Source organism: Berghia stephanieae, chromosome 2, assembly GCF_034508935.2.
Source record: "Berghia stephanieae isolate SIO BIC M18660-M18661 chromosome 2, UCSD_Bste_1.3, whole genome shotgun sequence".
Classification (NCBI taxonomy): Eukaryota; Metazoa; Mollusca; class Gastropoda; order Nudibranchia; family Aeolidiidae; genus Berghia; species Berghia stephanieae.
The window spans coordinates 34,178,577-34,198,077 of record NC_088361.1 but is presented as its reverse complement, the minus strand read 5'-3'; the positions used below and the strand labels follow the sequence as shown (position 1 = coordinate 34,198,077).

The 19,501-nt window shown below is 38.7% G+C and overlaps 1 protein-coding gene across 1 annotated transcript in view; it reads left to right on the top strand.

Moving 5' to 3' along the window:
• The window catches only part of LOC144964767 (gonadotropin-releasing hormone receptor-like), a 147,512-nt gene extending 128,322 nt beyond the window's left edge, over positions 1-19,190 (top strand). The window contains exon 6 of the mRNA XM_078899365.1: positions 15,878-19,190. Within this exon, the coding sequence (XP_078755491.1) occupies positions 15,878-16,346 (469 nt within the window). The 3' untranslated portion in view covers positions 16,347-19,190. The remainder of the gene's footprint in view (positions 1-15,877) is intronic.
• Positions 19,191-19,501: the final 311 nt, after the last annotated feature.

Genomic DNA, 19,501 nt, shown 5'->3' with positions numbered 1-19,501 from the left:
TCCAACTTCTATGTCATGTTTTGATAGGGTCAGCAATTTCAATCCATGTCGCTTGCATTTTCGACAGATAAAAATTTAGTAGTTTATTTACTCATTTAGTTATTTATTTACTGCACAACACAAGATCAAACTCAATGGGAAGAGATTTCGTGACCTCTTCGCCACCTAATTTAGGACATAGATAGTTTTGGTCTTAAAATTGGGAAATATAAACCGTGTGACTTTTGATCAAATGTGCCTCACACTGACAAAACATTTTTTTCTAAATTTTGCCTGAAAATGTTTGCTTCTCTTATCGATGGATTACGATACTCTCAACTTCTCAAAAGACCTCCAACAGGGACTTGTTTAGAATCAAAAGTTTCGGACTCATCTTAAAATGTCAATATAAGTCGTTTAATTGTTCTGGCCAAAGCGGGGAAAAAATATGTTTTATCAGTGAGCTGCACCGATGACGTATAAGATCCACCCTGCGCAAGCGCACCATACAGGAGTCCAAGTAACGTTATTGTTCACTCTCCTGTCATACTCTGTGGAACGATTTACTTTCACTCTTATTGACTAGCGTCCTATCCAAAGGGTGCAAGCAATTGTTATTGGCCGTTACACGCTAACGAAACCAGGATAAACTCCGGCTCCATGGGCCTAATGGCTCTGAAGGACCACTTTTTTAAACTCATTGATTCCATTTTAACTCATTGGTCATTGATGAAACTGAGGGACTGAGAGAGGGAGACTGGGGGGGGGGGGGGGGGGGGGGGGGGTCTGATATGAAAATTGTGCTCACATTTTCGGAGAACTATTCAACAGAGAACGTAGTCTTTTATTAGATTTACTAGTTCCGCATTTTAAGGCACTGGTCACATTTATATTTCAGTGACATGATGGAGTGGCAATAGCTGGTGAAAATGGATCGTTCCCATTCAATGAAGCTTTTTTCTATTGATTGTATTGATGACAGCTTTTAATTGACTAATTTGATTGTTCTCTCTTTCTCTCTCTCTCTCTCTCTCTCTCTCTCTCTCTCTCTCTCTCTTTATCTATCTATCTATCTATCTCTATCTCTATCTATCTATCAATCTATCCATCCATCCATCCATCTATCTATTTATCTATCTATCTATCTATCTTTCTCTGTCTCTCTATCTATCCATTTGCCTATCTATCTCTATCTCTCTCTCTCTTTCACTCTGTCTCTCTCTCTGTCTCTCTCTATCTATCTATCTATCTATCTATCTCTCCATTTCTTCTTTCTTTTCTTCTTTCTTTCTCTCTTCGCACTCCCTTTTTCTCTTTTTTTTTTTTCGCGATGGGTGAGAGTCGCACCCTCGAACACTGGCTGGTCCGATACCCTCCATGTGGGGGAAATAGAGAAGAAGTAATAGTAGAAGAAGAAGAAAAGGAAGAAGAAGAAGAAGAAGAAGAAGAAGAAGAAGAAGAAGAAGAAGAAGAAGAAGAAGAAGAAGAAGAAGAAGAAGAAGAAGAAGAAAAAGAAGAACAACAGCAACAACAACAACAACATATACACACAAACACACACATACACACAAACACACACACACACACATACACACATACACACACATACTTCTCTGTACGGTGGAATATACTGATTTCCATTATAAGTTGCCAAGGTGTCCTTGGTTTGGTACGAACCATCTCTGTCATAAACTGCAAATAAAACACTATTTCTCATTTTGACCAGATTTTTTATGCTTTAAGAACAGATTTATTAAAATGTGCATTTTCTTGTCAGAAAATAAAAGAAGCCAAATGCCCGGGTCTCAGGTTTGGAATCTTTTGACAAGAGGGTCATTTTACTAAATATTGATAAATAATTGACAAATAAAGGCGATTCTCCTTTGATTTCCAGAATGCCATTTATATATAAAATCCAATCCAAAATAAATGTTTGTGAATAGATGCAAAATACTGTCGTACATCGATAAAACTTCTTTTCGCTGTTTTAAACAAACAAATAATTACAAAAAAAATTAACGACTTAATTCGTCAAAGTTTTAACTGAGAATTACAAAATGTGTTCAAAACTTCTTTGATCTTAGAATTTCTGAAAATTTGAATATCATTTTATTTTTATTCATAGATAATTGCAGCAAAACATGTTTGACCCGAATTGAAAAATGTGTTTTTGTCAGCGTAATGCTGTTACGAAACTAATAATCAATTCGAAGCGTATGAAAGCAAAGCTGTTTTGACGTCTGGTAAAAAAAAAGAAAGAATTTCAATCGAGGTCCTTATGTAAATTGGGTTTATTTATATATATATATATATATATATATATATATATATATATATATATATATATATATATATATATATGGGTCAATCACAAGACTTTGATGTTTCTCCTTGAAATGCAGGCTGTTAGTCTTTAAGCCTTTCAGGGTCAGACTTTTTTTTTCTTTCAAACCACTGGGAAAAATGAATATCACAACATTAACCTCCTCTCTCTCTCTCTCTCTCTCTCTCTCTCTCTCTCTCTCTCTCTCTCTCTCTCTCTCTCTCTCTCTCTCTCTCTCTCTCTCTCTCTCTCTCTCCAATGCGTTTCGTGGAATTATTCTGCAAAACATTTCTTCAACTTTCAACAAAGTAGTTGAAACGGCCTAAGTTAGAAAAACGGGAGAGAACTTTGCGTCTAACGACACGACACTTGGCTTGCATCCTGATGGTGAAAGTGTCGTAGAATCGAACCTTTAGAAAAGACTCTTTGCTCACATTGTCTAACTTACTCAAGTGCAAAATAAGTACCTGACTGACATTGTTGTTTCTGTCCAAAATAAATGGCACGTATTTGTCACATGTTACAGATCTCGCAACGTGTGTTCAGTGTTGCTGCTGTGCTGCGACTCCTTGCAAAGCACTTAGAGCAATAACATTCAATATTTCTCTATTTATCCAGCTAAATACCGAACTCTAAAAAATCGTATTTAAAAGTTTGGCCAAACAACTTGCCCTTTAAATATCGATTGATTTAAATGACCTTCTGTTTAGCAAAAACTCTCAAACCTGCGATGTCGGGATTATACAAGAAAATTGTAGAACAATAGTTATTTCAAACCAAAAATATCTAAGAATGTTTATCTGTATAGCTGCAGTGAAAAGCTACTATAAGACCGAGTTGCAATGATGTACCAAGCGCATCTCTCGTATCCCTCTGTGAATATAATAATATAATAATAATAATAATAATAATAATAATAATAATAATAATAATAATAATAATAATAATAATAATAATAATAATAATAATAGTAATATAATAATAATAATAATAATAATAATAATAATAATAATAATAATAATAATAATAATAATAATAATAATAATAGTAATAATAATAATAATAATAATAATAATAATAATAATAATAATAATAATAATAATAATAATAAGTATATTTCTATAGCGCCTTTCGTCGATACCTCAAGGCGCTTTAAAGAATAACAAGACATTGTTACCCATAATGCCATAACACTGCTAGACCTCAACCAATATGAAAAGAATAAGAGCATGAAAAAGGCATCAGAAACATCAATACATAATTCATAAGTCACATAAAATACAATTTTGCTTATTTCAAATCAAGAATTTCTACGTATATTTATCGATATAGCTGCAGTGAAAGGCTACTATAAGACTGAGCTGCAATGATGCACCAAGCGCAACAGCAACAGCTTTCAACAGCGAAATTGAAGGTCAAAATCAACTCATTTCAAAATAAATACGATTTAAAATCAGACAAAAATCAAGGCCCCTCTTTAAAAGGTTAAACTTCAAATAATTTAATTTCCAGTTTTCCATTTGTGATCAAAGCTGTCAGTTTCATAACATTATAATGTATGAAATATGTGTTAAATTTAGGCTGAAAATGTTTATTACCGAAGTGTTTAACGCAAATATATAGACGTCTAGTTGGGAAAAGGGATACCAATATAATCATTTAAATGATGAGTAATGATTTTCCAATTTTTTTTTGTCTTTTCTGAGGTTTTTTTCTTTAAATAAAAACAATTATTGCTTTGATGTGAGAATTTACATTTTTCCTATATCTTGATGATGGAAAATTGTACATAAAACGTGACATCCAGATTGTTACCAGGTGCTGGTGCAATATTTAGATTAAGTCATAGAGACCTCCGAATGTCACGTCGCCATCTCAGGCCCCCTCGTGGATCTTTACCTTGCAGTTGGTGAGGGGGCTTGAGGCACACGGGAGGGCAAAGGTGTAAATCCCGGTCGACCGTCACGAGACCATCCCGGGTATCAAGCCAACGAGCCACATGAGCTGCTCGCCCCGGTGTGTGACTAAATTTGATCCAAACCCGGTGCCCGAATAGCAGCCCTATCCCGGGCGCCACACTATTGTCCTTATGTCGAGTCCCAATCAGTCCCATCAATGGCGAAGCGGTCTGCCGCCTAGCCAAATAATACCGCGTTTGTGTCGCCAGGGTCGTCGGCACGTCCGAGAAAAAAGCAAACGTCCCATGTATCAATCGATTCGCGGCCTGCCGATCGGAAAATGCGACGGCGGGCATGGCGAGCTGACGCGTATATTGTCCCTGAACGTCGAGAGCCAGAGTATGGCAAAAAATGAGCTTTTATCAAAGCTATTGGCCGTTCATTTCGTAGATATCCTCCTGTTACAGGAGACCCACATTTATTCAGGCGCGCAATCTTCCCGATTCCAGATCCCAGGCTATACGGTGGTCCAACGCGAGGACACCTCGAGGCTCAAAGGAGGGGTTAGCGTTTACGCTAAAGAGCCATCGAAGGTAAGGGTCATTGAGAGCGTAACGGACAGCAATGGGGTGAACCGAATTTCCGTGGAAGTAGGTGGACTGTGTTTGCATAATATCTACAAACCACCTAGAGCGACTTGGACTACACCACCGGTACCGGTGGTCAGCCATCCTTCCATCTGTCTGGGAGACTTTAATAGCCACCATCACGAATGGGGCTACCAAGACTGCAACGAGGCAGGAAGACAACTCCGCTCATGGATGGACTGTAATGATCTACACCTAGTGTACGACCCTACAGCCAAGGGTACCTTCCGGGGTACCCGCCATAAGAAGGAGTATACTCCAGACCTCACCCTCGTAACGAAAGTCGCGAACGGTGAACCGCTGCAGGTGAAGCGGACAGTCCTCGGGGACTTTCCGCATAGCCAGCACAGGCCGGTTCTTGTCACAGCTGGGGTGACAATACCGAGGGTGCAGTCTCTCCCACTTTGCAGATGGAATTTCAGGAAGGCTGACTGGGAGGAATTCAGTTCCTATATCGAGCAGGTCTGCCCTCCCAAGTCCAAGAATATAACCAGATTTAGTAGGCTACTGGTTAAGAGCGCTCAACGCTCTATTCCACAGGGCAAACGGAAATTCTACACCCCTTGCTGGACAGCAGAGTCGGAAGAGCTGTACCGAGAGTACCAGCAGACCCAGTCCCAGGACACAGCCGATAGACTACTTCAGTCTCTGGCAGAGGGAAGGAAGCAACGGTGGCAGGAGACCGTGGAAAGTCTCGACTTTACACACTCCAGCCGCCACGTTTGGCGTTTGATAAAGAAATTGGACCCAGATCGGGATTTCGCGAAGGCTGCACCGGAATGCGAGGCAGACACAATTGCCAAGAATATTAAGAACCGTAGTAAGCGGGTCCCTAATCAGGCTTTTGAGCGCGGTGTCCGCAAGGCGTACCGTACGATTTTGGACTCGCTACCTGCGGAGGAGTCGGACTGGACGGCCCCGTTCAGTCCCGAGAAGTGGGTGCAGCCATCAGCGAAGTAAAGAACGGCAAAGCAGCAGGGATAGATGGTGTATATCCCGATATGGTGACGCATCTGGGCCCCAGGGCACGGGCCTGGCTAGCAGAGGCAATGTCTGACGTCCTTGCAAAAGGAAAGCTTCCACAAGTGTGGAAGCACGCGAAGATAGTTGCCATCCTGAAGCCAGGGAAGCCGGCGAAGGAGGCAGACAGTTACAGACCCATATCGCTGCTGAGCTGTCTTTACAAATTGTTGGAGCGTGTTCTATTAAACCGATGGGGGCCGGTCCTAGACGCTGCCCTGCCACCTGAGCAGGCAGGCTTCAGGGAAGGGAGGTGCACCACGGAGCAGGTCATTGCCCTTACAGAGCATATTGAGCACGGGTTCGAGAGAAAACAGCAAACAGGTGCTGTGTTTATAGACCTATCAGCGGCGTACGATACGGTCTGGTGCGATGGGTTAATGCTCAAACTTGCAAAAATCATAAGGTGCAAAAAGACCTTGAAGTTGTTCTCTTCGATCTTAGGGGAAAGGCAATTCCACGTCGCGCTGGGAGACGTCACGAGCAAAGTAAGGAAATTGAAGAATGGGGTCCCTCAGGGGTCGGTACTTGCGCCAATGTTGTTTAACGTTTACATTAGCGATATGCCGAACACTTCCTCCCTGAGGCTGGGATACGCAGACCACTGGGCACTCGTTACTCAGAGTAAAGTGTGGACCCGTCTCGAGAGCGTACTCAGCGAGGACGTCACCAGACTCAAATCCTACTTTGACAAGTGGTACCTGAAGATGAACACTTCAAAAACCGTGGCCACTGCATTTCACTTATGCAGTGGTTGGCACACCCGTAAACTGAATGTCCTAGTCGGGGACCAGCCACTCCCATATGAGCCGCGTCCAAAATATTTAGGGGTGACGTTGGATCTCAGCCTTACCTATCGGGTCCATCTCGAAGGGGTTGCCCGGAAGATAGAAAAACGGAACAGTCTTCTGAGGAAGCTGGCGGGATCGACTTGGGGCGCTAGCCAAGCGCTCCTGAGAACATCCGCCCTGGCACTATGCTATTCCACCGCGGAGTATTGCGCTCCAGTGTGGGGTAGAAGCAGAAACGTTGAGAAGGTGGATGTAAAACTTCGCAAGTCGATGCACATAGTGTCGGGAACGCTAGCAACAACCCTAGAGAATGGGGCCCGATAATGGCAGCGATCCAGCCCCCCGATGTCCGGAGGGAGACCATTACGGGAAACTGGCTGAGAAAGATCAAAGAGAGAGGGAATGGGGATACCCCTCTCATGCGCATAATGAACGGTGCCCCCGTTTCGAGCCGAAATAAGTCCCGGCAACCCTTGTACGCAGAATCCCTGACTACGGACAGAGCTGCACATACGAGATGGAAGTCGGTTTGGACGAATTCAAACCCTCGTGGGGGCGGGGACCTACACTCCTCTAAGCTTGGTGAGAAGTTGCCAGGCTTTGATACCAGTAAGAGGAGACACTGGGTAGCTGCGAATCGGCTTCGGTCGAGGAGCTGCCTAACGGCCGGTGCGTTACATCAGTGGGGTCTAACTTCCTGTCCTTTATGTCCACGCTGTGGACAAGAACCCGAAACGGCAGAGCATCTAGTCGAAAGGTGTGTTGTGACGATGCTACCAGGCGGGTTCGCGACGGTGCACGAATGCGGACCGGACTTTGCTGATTGGGTCGATCGTCATAACATAATAGTGTGAACCATAAGAAGCTGCTGCCATCTCAGGTCCCCCTCGTGGATCTTCTACCTTGTCGCTGGTGATGGGGCTTGAGGCACACGGAGGGCAAAGGTGTAAATCCCGGTTGACCGTCACGAGACCATCCCGGGTATCGAGCCAACGAGCCACATGAGCTGCTCGTCCCGGTGTGTGACTAATGAAGATCCAACCCTGTGCAACCATACGAGGTTGCTGCCATCTCAAGCTGAACGGTGTGTTGTGACGAAGCTTCCGGGCTGATTGGGTCGATCATCATAACATAATAGTGTGAGCACCATTAGAAGCCGCTGCTATCTCAGATAGATTGTATACTTATTCCTCATCCAGCCATGGGGCGCATACGGCGTCTACTAAATACTTCCATTTCTGTAAGTTGGCTGCAGGGACACCAATGTTGTTCCAGGTTAGGCCAACCTCTTGAATATCGTTTTTCATAGGTCTACTCCAGGTTTCTTTGAGCTTGCTTCTCCGTCTTTTGCTATCAGCCGTCCATTCTGGCAACATGCCCAAGCCATCTCCACCTCCGATACATAGAACAAGGAAAACGCTATGCTCATTTCTTTGCTATGATCATAACCGCCGAGATTTAATAAGTTGTGTTGTTAGTCCAAGACTGTGCATTTACACGACAGTGACACAGAAGATCTAAATCAACTCATTTGAAATTCAATTCAACATGTATTTCTTGTTGACATGTTATCAAAATAAATGAAATAAATTTCTCTGAAAAAGCTCATGTTAGCTTTTGATCAGCAGTTTAAAAGAAACAGATAACAATTGTACATTCACTTATTATTACATTTTCTTTAGTCCGACCAACTCACAAAATAACAAACTTTCCTTGAACTTTGGAAATATCAATTTCACAAAAGATCAACGTCCCTTGTACTTTTCTGCATAAGATCATTACATGACTAAAAATTATAAATTTCGAAATAGAGCATTATCGAGAGAAAAAAGGACAAATCATATGCACGATTACGGGAAGAATAAGGCTAGCAATGAAATGGATTAAATGCCTTGTGGAAATGTCAAACCCATGCTTTCCAATTAATTAAAAGGAGAAAATTGAAAAAACATGGGCGGTCTCCCGAAATGAAAATTATGAATCTTAGTTGTGCAAGTATGGAGAAATGCCGGATGAAAACAGAGAATAAAAAGTCGCGGGGTCAGTGCCAAGCCCAAGTTCAAATTGACACGACACCCTCCGCCTTTCTGGGAGAGAGAGAGAAGACAGCGTCTTAAAAATCATGTTCTCTCATTCCGTCTCTCTCTCTCACACACACACACACACACACACACACACACACACGCACGCACACTCTCTGTCTACCTCTCTCTGTCTCTCTGCCTCTCTCTCTCTCTCTCTCTCTCTCTCTCTCTATATATATATATATATATATATATATATATTATATATATATATATATATATATATATATATATATATATATATATATACCATTTCAAGTATAATTATGATCAACTTCTACAATATTGTTTCAAGCGTTAGCTCTCATCAGGAAGTGGAAGTGAAAGTCGATTGTTGTATATTATGTATAGAATACACTTTTATACGGCGCTCATTCTCGTATAAAACACAAGCTCTGGGCACTTTACAATGTAAATTATCAACAACAAAAAACAAAACAAAACAAAACAAAAGAAAAGAATCATACAATAGACCATACAATACAATGAATTCATAGCCAAATTAAGGGTTCATAGCGTCAATAAAAGCAAATACAATAAAGATATGTCTTGAGATTCTTTATAAAGGCATGCAAAGACGTGCACTCCCTCAGACCACGTGATGGTTCATTCCAGATTTTGAGCCGAAACAATCAAACGATCTATCACCAAATTTTGTTCTTGATCTTTTTTCCGAAATTTTCGTTTGATCTTAAAGTGTAATTTTCAAATTTGCACATGACCACGTGATCTGTGAGATAGACAGATAAATAGACAGCCAAACATTTATAAACAAGACTCACTGCTTTGTAATATAATATGTGCGCTTTTCAATGGACAACCAGTCGAGAAAGGCCAACAAAGGAGTTGCATGATTAAACTTGCGTTTGCCAAAAACTAACCTTCCTGGACAAGCAGAGAATTAGGATAATCTAATTTCGAAAAAATGAGGGAGACAACTAATGTTTTACATGTTCCAGATGTAATAATATATTGACGGATCGAACTGATTTTCTTCAATTGAAAGTATACAGATTTACTGAGAGCAGAAATGTGAGCTGACACACTTATTTCTGAATCAAAATAGACACCCACATTTTACACAGTAATTGAAACTTTTATCTTTTCACCCCCAATCAACACCTCAAGACCATCATTCACCTTCAACTGCCCTCTATTTCCCACAATCATCACTTCTGTTTTTGACTCATTCATCTTCAACTTGTTTGCATCCATCCTCTCCTTTACATCCGTCACACATTCTTCCACACGTTTCACAACATTTTCGAGATTTTTAGGTGGGTTTTTTTCAGAAGCTTAAAGTTGCGTATCATCTCCATAAAGATGATAGCACAGCCCATGACCAGTGATGACAATAGATAGTGGAGAAGGATACAAAATAAAAAGATTATGTTGGAGATAGCTGAATCGTCTCCTGTTTTTCCTACGTCTATAACATTTTAAGTCTGATATATCCCTCTACTGTGCATATAGAAGGAACGAAGTTGGCGTCACTCAGCTTTTTGTAATTGTTTTAGACAGCCATTTTTGTGAGAAGTTCTCACTAAATTTTATCGATCGGTGTAAACGTTCAAAGTTACACATCGTTTTTGTGTGTAGGTACGTTATAGATAATATGAAGTTGACGTCACTCGGGTCTTTGTTATTTCTTTTTGCCGTCCGGGATTATGAGTAATTCTCACTTAACGTTATTAACCAGACTATAAACGTTCAAAGTTACATATAGTTTTGTGTGTTGGTCCGTTAAACTTCCGGATGACAATGTTGTGAGCTTCTTAGCCAAGCGCATTCTATCTATATATCTGGCTTGCGGATGTTTTGATAGTTGTCCTTAAATGCACAACATCAATACATATTATATTGATATGAACTTCAACATAGAAATTTTTTGACAGATTCTTAGTGTCGTATTTAAGCTTTCACGATTTTTTTTCTCTAACTTCCCAACTGTGGACAGTGTGAGAAGGACCCTCGCCACAAACGTCCCATCATGACCAGTCTGGAACTGGCATCTAATGATAATCATAACATACAGCAGGTACTTCTTTATCAATTATCGATTATTGATTTTCACATTCAAAGAAATCACGTGTTGCTAGAATACCCTCTCAGTTTGTATATGGTTTGACGCTTTTACTGCTACTGCTACTATTATTATTACTAATATGACCATTATTAATGATGCTGCTGCTAATGATGAGTATGCTATGGTACTAATGATAATAGTAATAATAATAATGATAATAATAATAAGAAGAAGAAGAATATGATGATGATGATGATGATGATGATGATGATGATGATGATGATGATGATGATGATGATTATGATGATGTGATGATGATGATGATGATATAAATGATGATGATAATATGATTATATATAATAATAATAATAATAATAATAATAATAATAATAATATAATAATAATAAAAATAATAATAATAATAATAATAATAATAATAATAATAATAAAATAATAATAATAATAAAAAAATAAAAGAAAGAAGAAAAAAGAAGAAGAAAGAAGAAGAAGAAGAAGAAGAAGAAGAAGAAGAAGAAGAAGAAAAAGAAGAAGAAGAAGAAGAAGAAGAAGAAGAAGAAGAAGAAGAAGAAGAAAGAAGAAGAAAAGAAAGAAGAAAGAAGAAGAAGAAGAAGAAGAGAAGAAGAAGAAGAAGAAGAAGAAGAAGAAGAAGAAGAAGAAGAAGAAGAAGAGAAGAAAGAAGAAGAAGAGAAGAAGAAGAAGAAGAAAAAAGAAGAAGAAGAAGAAGAAGAAGAAGAAGAAGAAGAAGAAGAAGAAGAAGAAGAAGAAGAAGATGAAGAAGAATGTTGATGATGACGAAGAGGAGGAGGAGGAGGAGGAAGAAGAGGATGATGGTGATGATGATGATGATGATGATGATGGTGAGGAGGAGGAGGAGAAGGAGGAGGAGGATAATCATGATGATGATGATAATGATGATGCTGATGATGATGATGATGATGATGATGATGATGATGATGATGATGATGATGATGAGATGATGATGATGATGATGATGATGATGATGATGATGATGATGATGGTGATTATAAACTATATTATTTATGAAAGCCACCGCGTAAAATGGGTTTTCGTTCGTCAATCGTTATTGTGACTTTTTTTTTTGATGTGACAAATTCCATCTTTTTTCATATAGACATCTTATAGCGTGTTGCCGGGAAAAATAAAATTCCATTCGATTAGAAAATCGTTTGCGTGTAAATAATGTGCTAAGTTGGCTGTGTAGCTTAGCTTTATTGACCGTGTCGCTAGAATTGGGAAGGATATTTTTTTAAGATTTTCATTAAAAACTTTACAGAATATAATTTCAATTTTTATTATTCAAATTCTCTCTCTCTCTCTCTCTCTCTCTCTCTCTCTCTCTCTCTCTCTCTCTCTCTCTCTCTCTCTCTCTCTCTCTCTCTCTCTCTCGCTCTCAAAGACACACACATATAATATAGATATATAGATATATATATATATATATATATATATATATATATATATATATATATATATATATATATATATATACGGTATATGTGCGTATGTTTATTTTATGACCCCCTCCCTCTTCCCCCCGTCCACCCAGCAGTGATCGGGTAGATCTGGTGGAAAATGTGTTTGTACTATAGACTATCCAAAGAGTAGCAAGCAATTGCTATTGTCCATTTCAATTGCAAATTCCGGGACAAACTCCTGCTCCGTGGAGCTAATGGCTCTGGAGGATGGAACATGACTCGCGTGCCTAATTGACTACGTTTATATTATTTGCATTTGCCGTATTTGCCTTTATCGGATAATCTTAACTCACTCAATCCTAGAGAGTTTTGCTACTTTTCAAAATGGAAAAAAAATGTATTAAAAATGAGCATGTGCCTAGATAGTTTTATTCAACGACCATTAACATACAAAAATTAAAAACATTAGCTTTGATACTGCGCCTATAATTTGTCTCAGAAAAATGTAATAAATAGGGATGGGGTAAAAGTAACCAGGATAAACTACTGATATAGTCGGTGTTAGGGTTGAATGAGTTAAAGTACTATTCTGAGCGTTAGGTTCACTCCGTCATAACAGGACATCATATGTGAAACGATTGGTCACTTTTGAGAAAATAGACTGCCGATGAAACTGTCAACATTTGAAGAGAGGATATTAAATACTGATCTCCAGACGGTCAGGTTTCCTTATCTTTTTTTTCTTTTTTTCTTTTTTGTTTTTTTTTCTTCTTTTTTTTTTTAAAATCTCATTTAGCATGGATCTCTTAAGACACGCACTCATTTGCAGGTCTGACAACCCGATTTGTTGTGGGCTCATTATTGTAGTAGAGATACTCTCTCCCCAACGATAAATATTGCCCACTACAACAATGTTAAATCAAGCCCATAATTCAGGATTGTTATGAGACCTGCTAATAGTAGTAGTATTACACTTAGATCTATTGATATCTCTATAGTGCATTGGAATGCTTTATACGAAATTGATTTCATTTCATTTTCCATGTATATTGCAATCTGTTATAATATGCTGCTTTTCCTTGTTACTATACTCACTCATTCACTCACTCATTCGTTAACTCAATCAATCAATCGATTGATCAATCAATTAATCAGTCACTCACTCACTCATTCACTCACTCACTCACGCACTCGCTAACTCGATCAATCATTCAATCAATCAATAATTCACTCAATCACTCACTCGCTCTTTTACTCACCGTTTTGCTCATTTTCACTGACTTATTTTTGTTTTGAAACATTTAATTTTCAAATTGTGTCCTGGTCTTCATTCAATCTGCTGTTTCCTCGGGGTGAATAGGACACTAACAATGTATGATTTAACCAGTAAATGGTCGGTCGTACTCTGGAAAACCATGTAACAATGCATGATTTATCCACTTAGCCCGTACTCTGGAAACCATGTAACAATGCATGATTTATCCACTTAGCCCGTACTCTGGAAACCATGTAACAATGCATGATTTATCCACTTAACCTGTACTCTGGAAAACCATGTAACAATGCATGATTTATCCACTTAACCTGTACTCTGGAAAACCATGTAACAATGCATGATTTATCCACTTAGCCCGTACTATGGAAAACCATGTAACAATGTATGATTTCACCAGTTTACTGTCGTACTGTGGAAAACCATGTATTTAGAAATTGCCAAGAAAACTCGTTCTTCAATTATCGACCGATTTAAATTATCCTAATCATGGCAAACATTCTCAAACCTTTATATACATGGTTTTCCAGTTATCTGGCTAAAGTTAAAACGGTGAAATAAGATAAAGATAATTTTATTCATCATCCTCTTATTATTATCTATTTCAAGCGAATTAAATAAATTTATTTATTCATAAACAAATACATAAATATACTAATATAAATAATAAAATTAATTTGACAACGTGAATTACAATAATAAATAAAAGTTAAGAAAATATATTTACACAACAGCAACTCGTAACATGTAGAACGAGACATAACGCCTGCTAGGCGATATTACATTTTTTCCGTCAGAGACAACACTGTTAATAGCCAGGTACTCATTTTACACTTGAGTACGGTAAGAGAATGTGAGTAAAGAGCATTTTCCAAGGACTCAACTATGCGCCGAGCGAGGCTCGAACCCAGGACCTTCTTATCCGAAAGCGAGTGTCATACCACCATAGCCGCACCTACATAATTTTTTTTAAATTGAGCGTTTATATAGCGCAATATCAACTAAACGTGCTCAAAGCGCTTTACAAGGGGTCCCGGCCAACAGCAACACTTAACATGTAAGACGAAACATGTCGCCTGTTAGGCGATATTACACTTTTTTCACAAATTTTCACAATTACATGTGATTGGGTTGGCTTGTTTTGTTGTTTTGTCTTTTTTTTCGTGGATGTTTCTTTGCTTTGTATTACATTGTTTGATAAATAATTTTTCTAATCTTTATAAAGAAAATACAGATTTAAGTAGTGTTATTATAGCAGTGGTAGAGGAGAATGAACGTAGTATTGTGGGCTGCAAGAACCTACTCAAATGATTTCATTGTTCTCTTGAACACTTTGAATTTAATTTCCGGCGTCTGGTCAATCCGGCACAACACCAGATTATTGACCCAGTCACGTGTTCATCCAATTCTTACTTTTGTGTCCACATTTCTTATTTAATATCTGACGCAATATCCATGACGCAAATATCAAATTAAATATTACTTAATCACCATTGCGATTATCATGTAAACAACAAAATAATGTATCATGGGGTCATTGATGACGTCAGTTCATATTTTAACCTGGTAACCTAACCGAAAGCAGTTGTGGCTTTGATTTAACATTGTTGTATTATATAATATTTTGCGTTGATATAAGAGTAGTTTTCCATTTCAACAATAAGAACATAACGATTCGCGATATCAGATCTGCAAATGTGTACACGTCGGTCTGAAATGATAATGACCTACGTGCACATATTGGCAGGTCTGATAATCGAACGCAATTATGGGTTTTATTTAACATTGTTGTAATGTGCAGCATTTTGCGTTGGTTTGAGAGTATTTTTTTTTTTGTCAAGAATGGGACCATTACAATTTATATTATCAGACCTGAAAAAATGAATTGATGTCGGTGATGACCTAAAACTTTTTATTTCCATGTCTTTGTGGTTTCGTGTAAGATACGACTGGTGATGCTCGAGCTCCATTTTAGGCTGCGTTATATTATATCCTTGGAAAAGACTTTTTACCCATATTTTCTGACCATGCTTTGGTGCAAACTGAGTTCTTTGCCACTAACAGCGCTCTGTCTCTTTCTTTAAAAACTATGATACCGCCATAGAGAAAACATGTCTCGTCCTACATATCAATGTTGCTGTTGACTTGGGGCCCCTTGCAAAGAGCTCTGTATTCACTTGGTAAAAAATGCGCTAAGTAAGAATTCTCATTCATTTCAATCCACAAGAGCCAGATTTTGGGTGACATGAGTCGAAGGATAAGTAAAAAAAGGGAGAAATTTAAATCCCAGCAGTAATCACATCCTGACATTTTTGTACCTCTATCCAGCCATTCCATTCAAAAGTGCTGACTAATCCAATATTCCAATCTTTTCCCCAGCTCTTGGAGAAGAAACGCATGGAGAGGTACATCGCCAAGACTCCTCATCTCCCAGCCAAACCGGCCATCAGACACTCCGGTCGGCACACCTACTAGTCTCTCTGTCTCACGGGAATCACGGAAAAGGCTTCTTCATCACTCCTGTACCTGTGATAGTTGTCACTTCCAAGTTCGAGAACAAAAAATCGATCTTCGCCTTGTTGGGAGGAGGAGAAGGCATGACAGTTATGAACCGAAAGGATTGTTTCCAGATACTTACTGTGGAAATAAACATCAGAGGCATCAAAATCTTTTATCGCCCAATATCAAACATGGTGGTGAAACCCCTATCAGTGCCACAGTTGGTGGAGCTGCCTCTAGAGACGATGGTAGTGATACGGATTGTGCAGGTGGTCGGTGTGGAAATTTTACCCAGAAACACATCACAAATGGTGAAGTTCAAAACTGTTTTTCCTTCCATTCTTTTTGAGTATTATAAAATGTAAACAACGTTTTAACACTAACTAGCTCGGCTCATTCATTCATTTAGTCAAGTATTAGCTTGCTCAATCAGCATGCAAAAAAATGGGTATGCAAAAGTGTGTCGGACACAAAACTCAATGAGGATTGTGTGATAGGATATTAGAGTGGTTGAATTAATGTTCGTCCGGGCCGGATTTTATATTCTTGAGACTTTCTGGATTTAGAATGAATTTTGGTTGGAGGATTCGAATTGGAATAAATGTCAATATTTCATTGATGTCTGGCGTACAAACCAAATAGCATCCATTTTGATTAAGCTCATTTTTATCGTTTTGTCCAGAAAACGTTGCTTTTGATATCCGATCGTCTAACATGAGCAACTCCTTGTTAAAGAGTCGCAAGCCTTGTACTTCAATAATAAGACTTCAGAGAAGCGTCAGGTCTGATCATTTTGTTTAATAGGTGGGGCTTAAATGAAATGATCGATACATGAAGTAAATTTTTCTGGCCAAAACGGTTTAGCTTGTTTTGTCTGTTCGGGCAAAAGGATCTTCTTGGATATTTTCACTCATGTTTAATACCTGGATTGGCAGTTAATTGTGTGTTATAATAATATTACATGTTTTGCTCAATATAAGATGACAAATGGATATGGTGTGTACGTGTGTGCGTGCGCGCGCGTGTGTGTGTGTGTGTATTGGTGGGTGAGTGTGTGTTTATGTTTGATGCGTGTGTTTGGATGTGTACGCATGTGTACTCATGTCTGTGTGTGTGTGTATGTGTGTGTGTGTGTGTATGTTGAAAGAAACCGTCTTCTTCCGTTGCTTTGTGATCTTAGACACGAGATGTTTGAGTTGTGATGAGCATTTTACACTGTTCTTCTTCATCGAGGTGACTAAATGGTTAAAGCATTGCACTTTGACCTGGAGATCCCGGGTTCGTTCCAGGATTCCATCCTCACTTCCGGCATTTTCACTTGTTTTTCCCTTGAGTGACAACATGTCTGATGCCTGTTCTGTCGTACTCTTGAAAAACACAAATTTGGCCTGAAACCTCGTCCTTCAAATTAATATCGATCGATTTAAATGACCCTCGTCTTAGCAAAAACTTTCAAAACTGGGACTTCGCAAAGTCCCATGGAAGTCCCAGGTTTGAAAGTTTTGCTCAGACGATAGTCATTTAAATCGATCAAATTTCTAAATATGTTATTATTATATGTTGACATTAGACGTTTTTGATGGATTATTTATATTCAATCCTAGTATGCCTAGGCGACAGAATTTTACATTACCGCGTGGAAGGGTGCATTTTGATAATAAATTCTATATCATGAAATACACAATTATTGGGATAATGAATTGACATGGAATAAATGGAAAGTAATTTCTAATGCATTGCAAAACAAACAATACGAAAACGACTGTCTCACAAAATATAACCTTTTGCGCTAAGGTAGATCGTTAGAATTTCTGGTTGCTTAAAATCATACATACAAAAAAAATATCATTATGCTATCATACATTCTGCAGGTTAGAATCTTTTCTATTTTGTATTCAGTTAAAATAGTTCTTCAGATAGGGATTTTCTTTCATCTGACTCATTTATAAAAACTTGAGCATTTAAATAGCGGAATTTCCACTAAACGGGCTCAAAACTGTTTTACAATGGTCCCCAACTAACAGCAATACTTAACATGAAGGACTAGACATTGCCCCTGTAAGGCGATATGACAATGGATTCTTTTCGACAGAGACAATACTGTTAACGGCAGGTGCTCATTTTACACATTAGTATGGTGAGAGAATTGAGTAAAAAGCATTTTCAAAGCACTCAACTATGTGCTGCTCAGAGCAGGATTCGAACCCTCGACATAGTTACCTTTGATGTCTCAGGTCTCAGGTCCAATCACGAATAGGCGTTGATTTTGATCGATTGGTATGAGAAGTGAAAGTATTCTAGCTTATAATATAAAAACGTTTTATATTCTTGGGGGGGGGGGGGCGGGTAAGGGGGGAGGAGTCACTAAATTTCAGAAAACTCTCTTTTATCATATTGCTGTGACCTTGAGAGTAAAGTTTAAACAACTGGAGGAGGAAAGGGAGAAGGAGAGAGCGTAAAGTGGAAAACAAAGAGAGAATGTGAGATGGATAACATGCGTATGTGGGAAAGACAGAGATGAAGGGAATAGAAAGGGGCGTAAGGGGTGCCTGTCATTTTCATTCCAATTACAGAATCAATTCAGTGGAAAACACGTTTTAAAAAATTTTGGCCAAAGAAAACAAACTCTTTCAAAAATCGATCGATAAAATGACCCTCATCTTGTCAGAACTCTCAAACCAGGTAATTCATGAAGTCCCAGGTTTGAGAGTTTTTGACAAGATGAGGGGTCATTTTAATCGATCGATATTTGAACGACGAGCTTTCTGGACAACATTTTTAAAACGTGTTTTTATAGAGTATGTCAGAATTGAGAATTTCCTTTTATTGATTTGTTAAGAATGTCAAAATGATTTTTAAATTGAACTATTTTAGCATTCTTACAAGAAAAAAAATGTGTCATTTTAGCAAGAATGTGTCACAGGGTGACAGAGAAAAGTAATAGAATACAGGAAGAAAGAGGGAGCGAGAGAGCTAGAGAAAGGGGGGGGGGGGGGGGGAGATGAGAGAAAGAGGGGAGAGGGTGATAGAGAGGTCTAAATTAAAAGAAGGAAATTCTGAGACAGGAGGAGAAATGTGTGTATAGGTAGGTGTGTGTGTGTGTGTGTGTGTGTGTGTGTGTGTGTGTGTAAGTGGGGGGCGGGGGTGGTAAGGAGAAAGGTAGTGAGATAGAGAGACGAATTAAAAAATAAAATTCCCTTTTGAATCCCCACAAGGAAATCTGTCTCAATGGTCTATTCCAAGGGAAGACTGGAATAACAGGCGTCAGCCGCAATGCATGGCGTAATGAGGGAGAAATAGAAAAAAATAATGTTAGGGCTAGCATGACTGATCCTACCGCTAGACCCTACCAAATTTGTATATTATGCCATTTAACCAGTTTACTGCCGTACTCCAGAAAAACTCATATTTAGAAATTTGGCCAGAAAACTTGTCCTTCAAATATAGATCGATTTAAATTACCCTCATCTTGATAAAAAGTATGAAACCTGGGATTTCGCAAAA